The sequence below is a fragment of the Hippocampus guttulatus genome, chromosome 9 (assembly GCF_054856545.1).
Source record: "Hippocampus guttulatus isolate MCC_2025c chromosome 9, RoL_Hgut_1.0, whole genome shotgun sequence".
NCBI classification, from domain to species: domain Eukaryota; kingdom Metazoa; phylum Chordata; class Actinopteri; order Syngnathiformes; family Syngnathidae; genus Hippocampus; species Hippocampus guttulatus.
Genome location: NC_141269.1, coordinates 9,776,936 through 9,794,936, shown reverse-complemented (window position 1 = coordinate 9,794,936; position 18,001 = coordinate 9,776,936). Strand labels below are relative to the sequence as shown.

General features: G+C 40.6%; 1 protein-coding gene across 1 annotated transcript in view; it reads right to left on the bottom strand.

Moving 5' to 3' along the window:
- ank2a (ankyrin 2a, neuronal) overlaps positions 1 to 18,001 on the bottom strand; it is a 90,264-nt gene that overhangs the window by 57,423 nt on the left and 14,840 nt on the right. The window contains exons 2-12 of the mRNA XM_086119319.1: positions 14,580 to 14,681; positions 6,732 to 6,830; positions 5,255 to 5,353; positions 5,066 to 5,164; positions 4,732 to 4,917; positions 3,300 to 3,323; positions 2,841 to 2,849; positions 2,302 to 2,400; positions 981 to 1,079; positions 510 to 608; positions 69 to 266 (exon numbers count right to left, since the gene is read on the bottom strand). Coding sequence (XP_085975445.1) covers positions 69 to 266; positions 510 to 608; positions 981 to 1,079; positions 2,302 to 2,400; positions 2,841 to 2,849; positions 3,300 to 3,323; positions 4,732 to 4,917; positions 5,066 to 5,164; positions 5,255 to 5,353; positions 6,732 to 6,830; positions 14,580 to 14,681 — 1,113 coding nt within the window. The remainder of the gene's footprint in view (positions 1 to 68; positions 267 to 509; positions 609 to 980; positions 1,080 to 2,301; positions 2,401 to 2,840; positions 2,850 to 3,299; positions 3,324 to 4,731; positions 4,918 to 5,065; positions 5,165 to 5,254; positions 5,354 to 6,731; positions 6,831 to 14,579; positions 14,682 to 18,001) is intronic.

Genomic DNA, 18,001 nt, shown 5'->3' with positions numbered 1-18,001 from the left:
AGAGAGAGAAAGATGTCTTTCAAAGTCGCGTGACATGCTGTCACGTTATGCCCAATATGTATGCGTACTAGCGCTCTGGCATTGGGATTGGCCTTCTTATCGAGCAGCAGCTTGGTGACCCTGTAGTGGCCGCAGTGAGCCGCGACGTGCAGCGCTGTGAGGTAATCCAGTGTGACATCATCAACCGGAGCCTTGTCCTGCAGCAGCAGCTTCACACATTCCACATGGTCGCCCTGGGCTGACATGTGCAGTGGGGACAATCCATTCTGTGGATGATGAAGGAACACGCGATCATCTTCTGTTACACACTCAACAGACACATACACAGCGTAATGTGAGAGTTGGCTTATTATATTTCATTCAGGATCCGGAAGCGCGTTTCTTTTGTTTCATCTTAACTTTGTCAGACATTACTGTACCACAGAAGGTACACTTTTTCTTCTGTGTCTCTAATGGAGTTACGCCATACTTGCCGATCACAAAACATGAGCATATTAGTGGAGCGTTACCTTGGTTCTGGCTAAAATGGGTGCTCCTTTTTCCAGCAGCAGCTCCACTGCTGGGTCGTGTCCACTCCTGGCTGCGCAGTGCAGAGGCGTTAGCCCATCCTAGAAGGATCAAATTGAAGTGAGTTAGGATGACGCAATTTTTCCAAACCAGAAAAGACGTAGCCGTATTTCTGCAACACAGGTGATGACATGCAAAGAACACATTGACCTGTGTATCTTCAATACCCGTTGCCATTCATGTCACAGAATTCAACTAAATGAGCCCAGATTTCCCAGTAAACTAAGACAATATCATTTTTCTTCAGTAAAGTCTTCAAAAAGTCTTTTTTTTCATGAAATTTTTGTTTGTTGGTGCACTGTGGGATTTTTTCTGTGAAATCTAAAATTTGTGGCTTGGCTCATGGTACACTGGAAGAAGGGCCCAAGGGCTGCTATGTCGACTGTTTTGCAAAAGCTAATGTACGGACTCACCCTGGTTTTAGCGTCGATCTGAGCGCCTCGGTCCAACAGCAGGAGCACCATGTTGGTGTTGCCTCTCTTTGAGGCCACATGCAGAGGTGTTATTCCATTCTGACAGGACAGATGAGAACACAGTGGGAGGGACAAGAACAATGTTATGACAAGATGACAGCAATTTGGGGACTTTCAGGCATAGTCCAGATATTGACTTTAAAATATTGTGTTCTAAAAAGAAGGTCCAGGTCTCTCAATAAGAAAGTATCAGGAAATAGAAACAAAAGTGCCAAAAAGGAGCCGAGAGAGGGAACAAAGCAGTGGATCAGGGGTGCCCAATACTTCGATCACAATGGACCGGTAGCCCGCATAGAAAATACATAAATAAAAATATAGAATAAATAAATAAATACATCTGAGTTCTGTGTCTGTGTGCGTGTTATTCATATTATACCGGTATATTTTTGTGTTTATGCACACTGCACCCTAAGCATCCTATCATTTTCACTTTGACAAAAAGTATTTAGAAAATACAATTTAAAAAAACTGAAAAAGCAGATCAACTTTAACCTACGGTGGCGCATGATCTGCATCACCGGAAGTTGTTAGCGGTCAGCAGTCTGGAATTGCAGCTTGCGATAAGAGTTGTTGCGAGATATATATTTTTTAATTATCATGATTCTCATTCATAGTTTGTTTCATGTACAATTCACTGATGGCAACGAATGGAAATCTGGAGCACTGTGAGAAGCATTTTAAAACGGTAGACGTACGTACGGTAGTTTCGGGACTTAAAAGGCCACAGGTCTCATGCCACAGGTCTCTACTAGGGTAGAAAGTGATTTCCTTTTCACAAACTCACAAACTATTGTATCTACTTTACTTTTCTGTTCCGTTCATGTTAGGGGACCGTTATGGCTGTTGCTCATCATGGCATGCATGTGCACGTGCGTGCACATGCCCATGTGTGCATGTTTGCGCGCAAGTGCGGTAACGGGTCCATCGTGAAAGTTTCGGTTGCTTTGTCGATCTTCGGACAAAAAAAGTTGGGCACCCCTGAGGTATATGAAAAAAAAAAAAAAAGGAATTTTTCATGTGGTCATATATCATGGACACCCAGCAGAGATTTAGCAAAGAAACAGTAAGAAACCTTCTGTAATTTGTCCAACTTCTGGTACTGTGCTGTCGATGAAGACATTATATTGTACATTTCGACAGCCTTTCAGAAAATGCCAGTGCCTTAATTTTCAGTGGAAATATAATGGCTGTAGCTGCTGAGTAACAGCACACGCAACCGAGTGTCTTGATGTGATTACAGAACGTGGAATAGGGCGGCTACCCTGGCTGTGAAGTCCACAGCGGCTCCTCTGTTCAGCAACAGGGTGGAGACATTCACGTTGCCATAGTGAGCGGCGATGTGCAGAGGGGTGAAACCACTCTGTTTGAGACAAGGGGGGAGGGGGCGGGGGGCAGGAGAGCATAGGAGAAGACAAGAAGGAGAGGAGAGGGAGTAATGGCGGAAACAGCAGGTGAAAACAGGAGAATGCTTGCAAAAAAAAGAAAGAAAAAGAAACAGAAATCTCATTCCGCTCGACTTGCATTACCATAAGGTGGCATGCTTTAAAACACACACATACACATCTTGACATAAGAAGCATTAAAAAAAATTAGCATGCCCTGATTAACGCATGCAAAGTTTTCTTGACTGCTACGTTGATGAGAAAGTCAAAGCTTGTACGACAACAAGACACAACAGCAAACTGCAGAAAGCATCTACTTGTGAATCTGCCGACAAGACAAATGGACACTGATCGGTGTGAGCGCTAAACTACAAACAAATCTACAGTACAGTCAGTCGTAGGTGTGTTCACTCCTTACCTTCCCATTCTGATAGACATGGTGCAATTTGATTAAGAAACAGAGTTAACGTAAAAATGGAAAAAACACATCGGATATCATTGGGCTTTTAGGTTGCACACATGCTGCAGGTGATGGAGAGAAAAAGAGCAGCGACGAAATAAGAATAACGTGAGCTGTTTTTGATAAATACAGACGACTAATAAAAACCGAACGCGATTTTAAATACATGCGATCTAAGCCTAGAGTAGATCTCGTGTGGCAAGAAGATTTTCTTGTATACATACTGCAAACGGAGAAGAGTGTGAGCCATGCTGGGATAGCTCTTCCATGCAGTCAGATTATTTCAAAACGGCATTTTTGCATGCATGGAAAATAAAGTCCTGAAAAAAGGGGAAGCTAAAAACAACAAAGCTTGAAAAGATGGTCAAAGGAGACAAAAATGAATTAGCGAGAGCGGCGATGAGTCGGTAGTTGTACCTCGGTGGTTCTATTGACCATCATCTGGTTAGTAGGCAGAGAGAAATGGGAGGATAGGGTGTTGGGTTGGTAAGGAAAGGGCTTTCACCACCACATAACAAACAAAAGTAAGTCAACAAGGTCGCACAAAGGAAAAGACACGGAGGCCGTTGGTAATGCACTTTGAAAGAGACCCATGAACAGGGAAATGGAATCAACAGGATTCCTCTGTTGATTTTGACTGATGCTGAGGATCAATTTCCTCATCATCTGACCAGAGTTATCTTGGATCAGACATCTTTTTTTTCTTTTTTTTTAAAATACCATCCTCCTGATCATGGCAGTACAATTTATCCAGAAAATGTGACGGTCATTTGAGAGTTATGCATTCATTTGACATCTAAAATGAAAGCCGGCCAAAAGTTACCTTGCCCTCACTGGATCAATGAGCATAGCATTGCAGCCACATTGATACTGTAACTTGACGAGGAGGTCATTTGCCTTCCCTCCTTTTTGATTTTCCACGATACCGTCCAACGTTTACACCAGGGGTCAGCAACTTGGCACCGACGGGAACCAAATAGCCCCGAAGGACCACATGAATAGCATGTTGGCCTGCTCTAAAATAGCTCGCCAGTGTTGGGACATTGTGATTTCCAGGATGTTTTCGAAGTGATCAGTTAAAAATATGGAAACAAAACTTGAATAAAACTATGCGTATTAATACTTATGTACCTGTTTCTCACTTTGTTTGATTACGCTGATCAAGAGCAGATTTTATTCAAAGATGGCTTTAAGTATCCCTAAACATATTTTTGATGCTGATTTCCATGATTTCTTTACTTTTTTTGTAGCACATCAGGCTTTTTTAGTTGGACCTATAAAACTTATAACATTTCAGAAAAAACTTCGACCTGTTCCGGAACATAATCCTGAATTCATAAATATTACTGGATGTATTACTACATTACATAATATATAATTGTTAATGAATGATTAGTATTATTATGGAAACCTGATGTGCTCGAGAAAAAAAAAAACAACATTCAAAATCAGACCATCATTAATTATCACTAATAACTTGTATTATTGTGGAAATCTGATGTGCTTGAGAAAAAAAATGACAACAGATTAAAAATCAGACCAAAAAAATGTTCTATAGAAAAGTTGAATTGCATCTCTGATTAAAAAGAAAAAAAGTCAACATTTTTGACTAGTGTCACTGATAAAAATCAATGTCTTTGCATAAATGACGATCATTAATTGTCACTAATAACTTAAATTCAAGTTAATTTGAGCAAATTTATTATTTCAAAAGTGTGCGACAAATTGGCGGCCCTCAACATTAATCAGCGCCCAACGTGATGTAGCTCTCAATTTCCAAAAGGTTGGTGATCTCTGCCCTCCACTCTCTACGTTGCACCATAAATCCAGCACTGTGGCACCCGCTCACCTTGGACTGAACGTCAGCGTTGTGGTCGTTCTGGAGCAGCAGTGCGGCTGACTTGGTGTCGTCCTTGCGGGCCGCGATGTGCAAGGCGGGCAGGCGCACTTTGCCTTTAGTGTCGTGCTCCAGCAGCAGGGACACCACTGCGTTGTGACCCTGCTGGAGTGCGATGGCAAGTGGGGTAAAGCCATCCTTCGAGAAGCACAGAGAAGAGGGAAATGCGGACATCACGTTCAGGCAAAATGGGTTGTGAGTGCAAAAAAAAAAATCATGGTGATTGTAACAGCCCAACGTCTTACGAAATACCCCAACACGTATTAATTTGTTTCTCTTCAGTTACCTCTGTTGCTATACTCTGGTTTCCATCATTTTCCAGCAAATATCTTACAACCTCCAAGTGATTCTCCTGTGCGGCCATATAGAGCGGCGTGAAGCCATTCTGTGTGGAGAGAGTAGATGGCCACAGCTCACAAACGATGCGGTTTGCTTTTGAAATCCGCCCAAGTACCTTGTGCTCAAGACTTCTCACCTGAGACTGCGAGTTCACATCAGCTCCTCTCTTCACCAGGAGGCGGACCACCTCTTTTTGCCCAGCCAGCGAGGCAATGTGAAGGGCGGTGTTTCCTTTCTGTGGAGTGAAGTAAGGGTTAAGTGGCTTGTATATCCATTGGTCTTCTTTCATTTTTTGTTTTTTTTTCTTAAATAAGTAGTTGCAAGCCAAAACTAATTACAGCAGAATTCTTCAGAAGTGCCCAAGGTGACTGTTTTATTTGTTGAATCCGTGGAGGGCAAAGTAGGGCACTGGGGCCACATACGGCTCGCTTCATTCTTTAATCCGGCCCACCAGGCATTTGCATTAGTAAGAGTGCGGTAATAGGTGTTGTATTTAATTTCCACTTAAAATGTGTTCATTAAATTTCATTTATTCACATTTTATTTTGTATTTCTATGTCTCATAAAATAATTGGATCGATGATTTGTTCAATAATAAAATTTAAAAAAAGTAAAAGGACCATTGGAAACAAATTTTACATGTACTATTACTTAAAAGCATTTAAAAAATTGGTTGTTTATTATACAGTCCAGCACAATTACACAGTAATTAAATTACCGGTAAGTCTAAATAATACTATTAAAAAAATACAAACACGTATTGTACATTTTATCTTTTTTTTTTAAACCTCATCTCTCAAGTGACCAGGCTAATCTCCTCCATATTGAAAATGGAGCACAAAAGTGGCCTGTCCTAGTCTAACCTAATGTCACAGAGTTAAGCATGTTAAAATCCTTCTTTACATTGACTGTAAAGGTCATAGAGGTTTATGACTGTCTTCTTACATATGTAAAAAAAATTGATGCATCCCAAGTTTTCCAATGTAAAGCACTTGTATGTATTTTATTTTAGTATTGACAGTATGTGATCTAATAGCTGCTCAATGAGACATAAAACTCCCATTTTAAATGTTGTTGACTCAAATCAAATGAGTTCAAATGATTTATTCTTTTTTTTTTGCGTCCTCAAGGTTCCTGAAAAGCGAATATCAAAGGCCACACTGGTGTCAATGAAAGAACTTGAGCAACGGATTCCCGCCTGGCTGTCAAAAGCAGAGCGTGAGGATTGGAGAGAGTCACATAACAAACATCTTATCTGACATTCACTCCAGTCCAGTGTCACAGTGCTCCTCCCACATTTCCCCTCCTGAGTTGAAGTACAAAGTAAATGAGCAAAAAAAAAAATTGTATTCTGTTGTGTTTTATTTCTTGTGTGTTTTCACTTTTTTCTATGTATGAATGATTTGTATTTTTAACCACATGCTGGAAAAAAATAGTGTAATTATAACTTTCTTTTGTGGGTTGGAGCGGATTAATTGCAATTCCATTTCTTTCACTGAGAAAAATAACCTCAAGTTATGAACTTTCCAGGTTACAAATAGGTTCACTGAACGAATTAAGTTTATAACTTAAGGTTCCACTGTATATTGGAGTACATCTAAATGAAACTGTACCTTCGTGGATGAGTCAACAGGCGCTCCTCTCTCCAACAATTCGTCCACGAGGTCCTGGTGTCCCTCTTTGGCCGCCAAATGCAAGGCATTCAAACCATTCTACAAGGACAACAAAAACAAAGAGTACATCAAATGTTCAATAGTGATACAGGAGCATATCTGTGACATTTATATATAGATCCTGTCAATCCTTTAAATTTCATGTATGGAGATTAGTAAACTTGACATGGAGTGGCAAGATAACAGAAGAATTTCAGCGCAATTTGCCGGACAAGACAGACCACAATTTCTGTCATATTTTGTTTATAATTCATCAACAACAAAATCCTCAATCCACACAAAATGTTGATATATTGAGGAAGAGTAGCAGGAATAGTTGCCTTTTAGTTATACTGAAGCCTTGGATTTGTAGCTGGCAGAGGTAATGCAAAACAAATACAATCCTGGAGCTGCACCAAAATTAGAAAACGTCCTCGTTGGATCACAGCACACCCCGTACAAACTTTTGTGATTACAGCATACACGGATCAAGGGAGACAGTCAACTTCTGCTTTATGAATAAAACTCGGTGCACAACAATATACAGACTCAAATATTCACCTCATCTTCCTCTTCTTCCATCGTGTACTGTTTTCTTCTATCTACAAAAATAGTTCAACGTAGTCTTGCCTCTACCGTTCACACTCCCCTAAGTGACAAACAGATGTTTCCTTATCTTTTCAGTTCTTCTCAAAATTCCTTTTTACGGCTTCCTAATCTATGTTTTCAGGTGGATTCTGGAATGATGGACTATCAACAATGGTCCACAGGTTTAGGTCCAAAGTTGTAGGAGTGTCCTCCTCCTCTCCCCCGTGCCTGCTGGCTCTGAAGATTGGCCTGGCAGTAAAGTCAACCAAGAGCTGCAATGTTGCTCACACCTACACCACCGGCACCCCCTTTCTTCACTTGTGCATGTATGACATGCATGCACACACACACACATACACACACATACATACACACACACACACACACACACACAAAAGAAAAAAAAAGTGGGCGTGCACACACGCACAGGGGTAAGACTTTAGTTCCTAAATGCCATAAGGGGTGTCATGTTCCTGCCTACTTTCTGCACAGTCATAGAGGGTAAGTAGGACACGCAAGTACATAAACAGGGGTACTCATATTTAGAGGCAACTTAAATGTCATCCTTTCAAAAAAGAGGGCAGTCCTCAGGGAGCAACCTATACCAATCACAATGCGGATCAGTGAGCAACTTGAGTGACTTTCAAAAGTTTTACATGAAGGTTGCCGTGATGCTCTGTGCAAAAACATGCAACACATAAAAATGTGCAAATACTGTACATTCTCAATCTAATGTCGCTCCCCTTTTTAGCCGATATAGTATTTCTTCAATTCGTCAAATGTGGCCTTCCCATGACTTGCTATGCAAACGAGGTTAATTGAAGACACTAAATTGCCGGTACGTGTGAATGTGATGTGAATGTGAAAATATGCTCCGTCAAGAGCTGGCAATTTGTCATTTGGGTGAACCACATTTAAAAAAAAAAAAAAAATCCAGCTCACCCATGACCCTGGACAGGATAAGCACTTCAACATGCATAAACAGTCAAATATCTTTATCTGATCACTACAAAACGTAGAAGACCACAAAGAACAAAAACATTACACTTTGTAAACAGACACAATTATGAGAATACATTTAAAATGGTTAATTCAGTTCTAATTCTTCTCCCCCCAAGTCAATAATTTAAAAGAATAACCATTTGAATAAAAAAATAGAACTAATTACTTCATATAAAATATGAATATTATGAAAATAAACTTGAATTATACAGAAATAGCTTTGTAATACTACAGGAAAACAGACATGATTTTACAAAAGTCAAGCAGTAATATTCTGAGAAAAATATTTTATGAAGATAAAATCGGGCATAAACCTAAAAGTGGTTATAAAAAGCTAAAGACAGCTGAGATAGGCTCCAGCACTCCCACAAGGACAAAGCGGTTAAAATAATGTTTGAATGGATGAAACAATGTGGCTGCACACCTGTGCAAAAGGCAGACTACACCCAGGATTGGTCGCCAGTCAATCAGGTCACTAAGCGGGCAAGTGAGCCCATGCACGCTGCCTTCACCCAAGTCAAGTAAGTATACAGCACACCTATGCCATCACTTACTACATCCTTTAAGTTGTTTAAATTCTAAAAACATATCTCCCAGTATATACTCATTTGATGATTTATATAAGGTACACCTCGTATTATTATTTATGACTATTATCATTATCTTAACAGAGGCAGAGTGTGCAGGTGTGCCTAACGATATGGTTCAGCGAGTGTATTGCATCATGTGCAGTCCAACATCATAATCCCTATTGCTACAATCAGGTTGGTGTGATTACGCTGAGCTCATCGTACGCGTAACAGCGTTCGTGCGGTCGCATCGCCAGTGCTCTAATGCCGTCCCATCAATGAATTATAAATCACACAGCCGAGTGAGTCAGCGATATTTTTGTCACTGCGGTGCCAAAAAGCAAAAAGGAAGCAGCTTCCAAATGTGCGTCAAGATGATCCTAGCTGCACGTTTGAAAGCGCATGCAGCCTGGCAGGTTTTAGCCTGTCATCAAAAGTGTGGGATTCGACACACGTTAACACGTGTGCTTTGGGGACATTTCACACATAATTACGCTTGGTGTAGCTATAATTTACTAATTTGAGATTGCTTCTTGTGTTGTTTAAAGAAACGAGCGTTGGCCGTCGGTAATATCGACGTGACTCCAAAAATTCTGTAAAATACGAAAGCGACACAAGCTTGTGTTCACGCGGTTCTTTGGTGGATCAGTCAAAATGTCTGCACATCAGCGTAGTAAAGATGGAATGTCCAATTTTTGTGCCCTGCAAAAATGGAGAGACAATAGCTGACACACACACACACACACACACACACTAAATCTCTACTAACTAAACTAAAAGCTTAATTTAGCTAATGGACATGTAGCTCGTAAATCGACGACATTTCAGTAAACTCCAGTGGAGGGAGCTTAAATGGAATATCCATGTGACCTTCTCCATCCTATAGTCCCAAGCTTTCTGTGAACTGAAATGACATACACGAGTACAGTAGAGCAAATAATGTCAACGCGTAAGTTTAAGAGTAATATCACTGGCAGAGGATTAAAATTTGGGCGGATGAGAGGGGAGCAATGGCCTTTTAATTGTGAGCAACATAAAGATGACAAGCACACATGCTTGGCATAAACATTCACGCGATATAATTTCCCGTGTTTTAACAGAAATCATTGGCCTGTCCAAAATAAATACATCTGTTTTGGTTTGCCTCATTCATGAAATCTGCGAGTACTCTTGTTTTTACAATCAGGAGGAGGATCTCTGACTCCAAACTAACTCGGCTGCCTTTGGCTTTGCGCGCCACACTTTGTTTGTTTGTTTGTTTATTGAACATAAAACATATATACAGTAATAATTTGACAGAAAATAAGGTAGATAAAAAAAAGTAAAAAGAAAGAAATCAATCTTCATTCAACACAGTTATTATGTTCAAGGGAGTAGGAAGAAGTAAAAAACTTATCTAGTCCTACCCCGTTATGTGATTATATCTAATAAATCATTTTTATATCGATCAGAAAAGAAAAAAGTAAGAAGAAAGAAGTCTCCATTAAGGCTCATACTTTACCCTTAACCGTGATATTTTTACAACTTTTGGTTTGTATCGGGATTATATACTTCCACACCCTGACACTCAATTTTCTCTTGTATTCATAATGGATATTTATATACCTTTCTCTATTTATCAACTTAGATCTGATTTATCATTATATTTAATGTTTTGAATTTATCATTTTAACTCTGATTGATGTAGGTTGTTTGTACTATTTTTTTGAATTTGTTTTTGAACTCAGCAAGCGATTTACTCATTTTCAGGTCCGTTTCGAGATTATTCCACAGATTAACACCTTTGATAGATACACTTCTTTGCTTGATGTTTGTTCTTGTTTTGAGTTTTTTGAATAAGTTGGTACCTCTTAAGTCATAGCTGCTTTCTCGAATTTCGAAAAACTTCTGAATGTTTTGGCAGAGCAGGTTATTGTGTGCTTTGTACATTAATTGGGCGATTTTAAAGTCAACCAGGTCATAAAATTTCATCGTATTTAATTTGATAAATAGTGGATTTGTGGGTTCCGTATATTTTGATCTATTAATAATTCGAATTGCTTTTTTTTGTAGGTTGAGAATAGGGAGTGTGTTCGTTTTGCAGGCATTTCCCCATATTTCCACACAGTAGGTCATATATGGTAATAATAATGAAGTGTATAATGTGTACAAAGATCTCTTATTTAGCACTTCCTTGGTTTTGTAGAGGATCCCTACGGTTTTGGCTATTTTTCTTTTTACGATATCGATATGTGGCTTCCAACATAGTTTTGAGTCTATTACTAATCCGAGAAACTTGGTTTCATACGCTCTTTCTATCTCAATTGAGTTTACCATAATTTTAGCTTGGTGTTTGATTGGTCTTGTGCCAAAAACAATTAACTTCAATTTTTTCAGGTTAAGTGACAATTTATTTCTGTCGAACCAGTTTTTTAATTTGTTTAATTCGTTTTCTACGGTTGTCAGGAGCTGTTTCAGATTTATTCCAGAACAGTAGAAAGTTGTATCATCAGCAAATAGGACACATTTAAATTGTTTTGAGACCTTGCAGATATCATTTATATATAAGATGAATAGTTTTGGACCAAGCACTGAACCCTGAGGAACTCCGTGAGTGATTTTCAGTTGATTCGTTTTTTTATTGTTGAGTTGCACGTACTGATATCTGTTTTCTAAATAACTTTTTATCCATTTATAAGCTACACCTCTAATGCCATATCTTTCTATTTTTTTCAATAATATACTGTGATCTATTGTGTCAAAAGCTTTTTTTAGATCTAGGAAAACCCCAACAGTAAATTCTTTGTTGTCTATATTAGTGGCTATTGCTTCCACAAACTCCATAACTGCCATTGAGGTGGTCCGTTTTTCCCTGAAGCCATATTGATTCTCACTTAACAGCGCATGCTTTTAACGCTTGATCTCATTGCTGCTTTCCAAGATCTTTGGATGCACTTATAACATATGACGTTGGACCATCTCGAAGAAAATACGATCGGCACTTTTCCTGAATCTCACTGAACCAATGTTGGTAGATATATACTCTTATTGATTCGTATGGAGCAGACAGTGTGCGCCGTGATAAACTGAACAATCAGATATGAAGTCCATTACAGGTTTTGGTTATATAATATCATGACTCAGCTGACCACTGCGGATAATGGCTCTGTAATTGCATTGAGTGCTTTTCCACAGGCATCGTTTGGATCTGCTCATTTCCTTGGAAACAATAATATCCCTGTTAATCTCGGGTAACCCAATATTGTCTCGATAGGACTCCTACGGTGATGCGCATGTAATCAGGTCTCCTGGCTGCAATGTCACACGCAGTGATTTGTTTCGAGGCCATACTGCTTTGTGGTGTCCCCTTGATAGGGGGCGTGGCCTAATGGGTGATATCAGGAACTTAGTTGTTTGATTCTCTGAAACACAAACACATGAATTTCAGGCTACTGTAGCTGCCCGCAAGTGTAGGCCATTGCACATTTCAGCTTTTATTGAATGAAGGGAGAAAAAGTAAAACGAAAATACAGACAGCACACTCAGACAAATATGAGCTGCATTGATTTGTGGGGGTGGGGGGACGACGACAGAAGAATGAAATTATATAAACAAAGGCTTTTTCGCTCATAGATGACAGCTCGTACACAACCATGTTTGTAGCTGCTAAGAGTCCATGCACCTTTTTTCAATTTCTTTCTTTTTTTTTTAAGCTATGTCTCTGTCTATGCAAACATGAACAGGCAGTTGTCTTCTGTTTTATACAGCTGGCGCCCACCCTCCCCAGACACAGACATCTTGTTTTGGCTGACAGAAAAGCGATACTAGCAATGTCAGACAATGAAAGCCACAGGAACAAGGTGACCTTTTTTATCCTCAACGTGGAGCAGAATTAGAATACAGGACAGTTTATAAGTGCAAAGAAATAATTTTCCAACAATCCTAATGTGCAATCAATCCAATTTTCCCACAAACATCTGAAAACGTTTGCCTCCACACACACACACACACACACACACACACACACACACACACACACACACACACACACACACACACACACGGCTATAAATAAAATAATGTCACACACTTTTTGGTCAGCTGACAAGGGGTTACATTTGATCATTCTGACACATGACAGATATTATAAAGGGCAGGGGCCTCCTGTTGCAGAGAGCAGGGTGCACCCTGTGTGTGATGCGTGTACGCGAGTGTGTATGTGTGCATGAATGGACAAGATGAGTACAAACAACAGCCATGGTGCAAGGGACAACAAACAGCAGAGTTAGAGGTGGGTAGCAGCCACTTCCTCTCAGCTGACCAGTTAGAGCCCGGAATATAAATAGATGCTATCAAGGGATATGAGTGTAATGACACAGCTATTTGCTTTGACACACAAGATACACACCTTGCCCTCCAATGCTTTAATCCAACCTTGTGACAACTGTAAATCATGTTGGCGTCTGACTTTTAGGTGGAAGATATTTTGCACCCTCCTTACTCTTATGTGGAATGCGGTTGAGGGTGGGTGCAAGGGGGAAGCAAAGACCAGTTGTTGGGGGTTGGGGGGGTAATGGCTGAGATTGGTGTCAGAGCTTTGGGTTGCAGAGGCATGAGGAAAGATTTGTTAATGTGGTGGCTGGATTAGCTAGAGATGCTGAGCAGGCTACTTTGTGTGAAGTCACCGTGACACAGCAACCAATGTCTTCTTAGGACACGCATTACATTTTGAGTTTCAACACTTTAAACAGCCAAAACTATTATACAGTGGAACTTTGACTACCCGTGATTGGGGAATGGGCTGTCTGTTACAGTTGATTGTCCATTAAACGAAGGAACCGTATTAAATTGTTCTGTATTTTTGTGTGTGTGCGTGTACTAAAAATGGCCAGTACAGTACAAAATTATTTTTTTAATGAAAATGAAACTGTATGAAAAGTTACAAAAAAAATATTGACACCTCGCTGTTGCATGGGGGAGATAATGGCATGCAGATTGTCACTTGATACTCGGTATTCGTGCGTTTCTTTTTTTCACTTCTGGTACGATTGGATTCCATAGACAAGGGTTTGACAACAAAAATAGCATGTTTGAGAGCCCTGTACATGGCTTGCTTCAGTAAACAACAGCCATACATATGAATAGGTAGATATGACGCTCCTTTTGAGCTGCGTGCCTATCACGATGCAAAGCTAATGTCCATGCTTTCCATTACCTTTGATGGAAAACCAAGCTAATGTTATGTCCATGCATTACCCTAGATAGGAAAGTTGCCGTGCCAACATGGCCACCACGTGGCTGCGTCGTTAGCCTGCTCTAGTCTACTGTATATCTGTGACAACAGCCTCCCTGCTAAAATAAAGAAATAAATAAACCATCACAGGCCAGCATGGTTTGGTTGTGTTTTCATGCTGGTCTTGCTGGTGCAGCAAAACAAAACAGCCAAGATTCAAACAGACGTATTTTTTGGCCAATGGACAACCAACTCTGTCAACTGAGCGACAGCAGCCTGTTGCTTGTGCCAATCAGCTACCAGCTCGGCATGCTGGTTTTGCCTGGTGGTTTTGGCTCAGTTACAGTGCCCACCTCTACAGACTACATCACCTGTGTGCCAAAACATGAATTTCTGACGCCAGACGGAATGGCTGATGAGAATGTGTAAGTTTCTTACCTGGTTGCAGGTGCTAATGTCAACTCCATTTTTCAAGAACTCAAGGACTTTATCGATGTTTCCAGCTCTGGCGGCCCGCAGGAAACTGGTGTTGCTGTCCGACTGGAGTGAGGAAAACACATTGAAGTGCTTATTAGAGAGTGTTGAATATGCCTGTTTCAGAGCTCTTTGGCTGTTACGTTCATTGCATTACAAGAGTTGATTTAAAAATGGTAAAAATTGTTTTTTTTTTCAGTGTTATTTTGCTGTCACACTCAGACTACCTGTTTGTCTGGGTAAGATTTTCTAAACTGAACCACCAAACACAAAAACTGCACTGTAGCTATGACACACACACACACACACACACACACACTCTATTCACTGCGTTTTCATTTAAACGTTTTGTCATACTTAAGTTTACCCATTTTGCGGGAATTTATTCATTCAAAGTTCCTCAAAAATGCTGATCTAGTTATCGTCTAGGCTAGGAAGAAGACGAACAACATGATTCGGATGGTGACCACGACCCTCATCCTCTGACCTGTATTCAGTATCATCCAGAAATATTGTGAGGCCTTCTAACTATCTCACTGTAACATAAGTTACAAATGTCCAGACCAGTTGGGGTATCGGCAGTAAATTATTCTCTATTTTTGGAAAGTGAATGTATATTTACATGTTTGAACCTGTCAACATTCGGTGAACATAAATTCCAATTTCGGTATTATTAACACATTGCTCTTCCTGCTATGAATAGTTGCACATTGCGGTATATTTTGTGTTAGTATTTCCTATGGGATCCCAGATATCTTCTTGTCATTATTACTGTCATTGATATACTCATGTCAAATGTTTTTTTTTCTTTCAATCCATAAATAATCATGGGTATTACCATTTTCAAACTGTAAACCTCCACATGCAATTGCATTTTAGGTGCCAGCATCAGACTGTTTGATTCGATATGACAACATTAAAAACAAAAATCCTTAAATGCAGCGACTACAATGAGAGCAGCAATACATGCAAAAATCAGCTTCACTGGCTTGTATCACAGTGCTCAAAGCAAGTATGCGAAATTGGTCACATACTTTTGTGGTCTGTGAACCAGCCAGGCCACCTCCCATATAGTGCGATAATTGAGTTAAATCACACAATGTTGACTTTAAGATAATGATGGTACAACTCAGGTTTTGTTCACGTTTAGCATGTCCACAACCGGGTGCAAAACATTCAAGAATTGTGACTTAAAATGCTTATTCTTGAAGTAAATTTGGGTTATTTTTCAGTTTTATGAGACAAATATCCCATCAATGGAATAAGCGTTGCCATTTCAGTCCAGATTGTACAAATAACATGATACAAACTAGATGAGTCTCACAACATCAGGCTCAAACTTAATAACATATGGGATAAAGCCACACCCACTGTGCAGGAACAAGGCCCATCTCTCATGTGACATGTCACATCACACAAAGTCTACCTTCATGTATAAGATCCATTTTGAATATGTGAAAATCCATAATATAACATATCAGAAACAGAACCTCCTGGTCTCTCACCACTGATTCATTAGATCCAGATGCCCCGTACTGGTCACTTCGTTGACTCAAATCTTTTTCACTCCAAGCAGTTTGTCGTAACGTTTTATCTGATCTACAGGACAAACAAGTTGCCGAGTTGCCCATGTTGAGCAATTTAGGTTCAAAAGTCACTCCTCAACTTTAAAGCTCAAACCTGAAAGTGATTTCATCATCAATCCTTCAGTGCAAGTCTTCCCACTCAAGCCAATTTCCGGACATTTGGCTGACAAATGGTCGATAAATCCTGTAAGCCATTAAATGTGTCCATGTCTTCAACCTGCTGCTGCTACATGCTGAATCTCATCCACAGTGTTTGGTAATAACATCACTCTGTCCCCTCTCAGCCAAAAGACCCCTCAGCTTCCCATTTCTCTGGCATATTCTGAGTTCTCGCCAAGGCCTCCTCTTCCTCTACCAATGCTCTCTCCCAGTCGGCATGATAACAACTGTCAACTCTCCTGCCTTGGTTATTTTTAACCCTTCCAGACTGTCTCTTCTGCCATTGTGTGTGCCCAGAGCGTCGTCCATGACAGCTGGGCTCGGCTTGGACTGAAGCGTGCACAGCCTTCCCCAATACTACTCTTCAGGAACGGCAAAAGTCACGATGGAATGCAGGAGGTCAGGCCTGGATAAATGACTCAGGTCAGGTTTCAGTATTTTGGAAAATATATGGAAACACCACTGAAAACCACAGCAGGTTGGATGTCTGTTGCGTGGCTTGTAGGTTTTACTTCCAAAATGCAAATATCATCATCAACACACACCATCAGCACTGGGGCCCCTCAAGGATACGTCCTCTCTCCGCTGCTCTTCTCCCTTTAGTCTACACGAACAACTGCACGTCAACGCACCCAGTCATCAAACTCATAAAGCTCGAAGACGACACCACAGTCATCGACCTCACCAAAGACAGCAACAAGTCTGTGTACCACCAAGAAGTGAAGTAGCTGGCGCTCTGGCGCAGCCAACACAACGTGCAGCTGAACACGCTCAAGACTGGAGAGATGATTGTGGACTTCAGGAAACATCCTTCGCCACAGCTGCCCTTCACACTATCCAACTGCCCTGTGTCAACCGTCGAGACCTTCAAATTCTTGGGAATCACAGTTTCTCAAGACATGAAGTGGGAGGCCAACATTAACTCCATCCAGAAAAAGGTCCAGCAGAGGATGTATTTGCTGAGGCTACTAAGGAAGCACAGCCTGCCACAGGAGCTGCTGAGACAGTTCTACACAGCAGTCATGGAATCAGTCATGTGTTCCTCCATCACAGTCTGGTTCGGGGCCGCCACAAAAAAGGGCAAAATCCGAATGCGACAGTTAGGACTGCGGATAAAATCAATAGTACCGCCCTACACACTATCGAAGACTTGCACACAGCTATAACCAAGACAGGGGCACGGAAAATCCTATTGGACGCCCCCACACCCTGCCCACCGCCTTTTCCAGCTACTCCATTCAGGTCAGCGCTACTGAACCATGCGCACCAAAACCAGCAGACATTTGAACAGCTTCTTCCCTCTCACCATTGACTCCATAAACAGTAACTCAAATCTCTAGTGTCTCTTTGCATTTGCAATACGTGGAACTGTATTACCGCACTGATCATCTATATACTTGAACAATTGTTGTTGATCAATATTCCACAGCACCAGACACACGCACAATGACTTTCTGTATAACTGCACACCCAAAGTTGTACTACAATTATTGACACGGGTCACTTAAAAAATATGGTGCAACGATTATCTGCACCAACTGCCCTACTGTCATAGCATGGTATTGCACCACTGATCACTTTATCTCTGTTAGAGGTTAAAACAGGCAAGACGCAGCAACATCAGTTTCACTTTTGAATGAG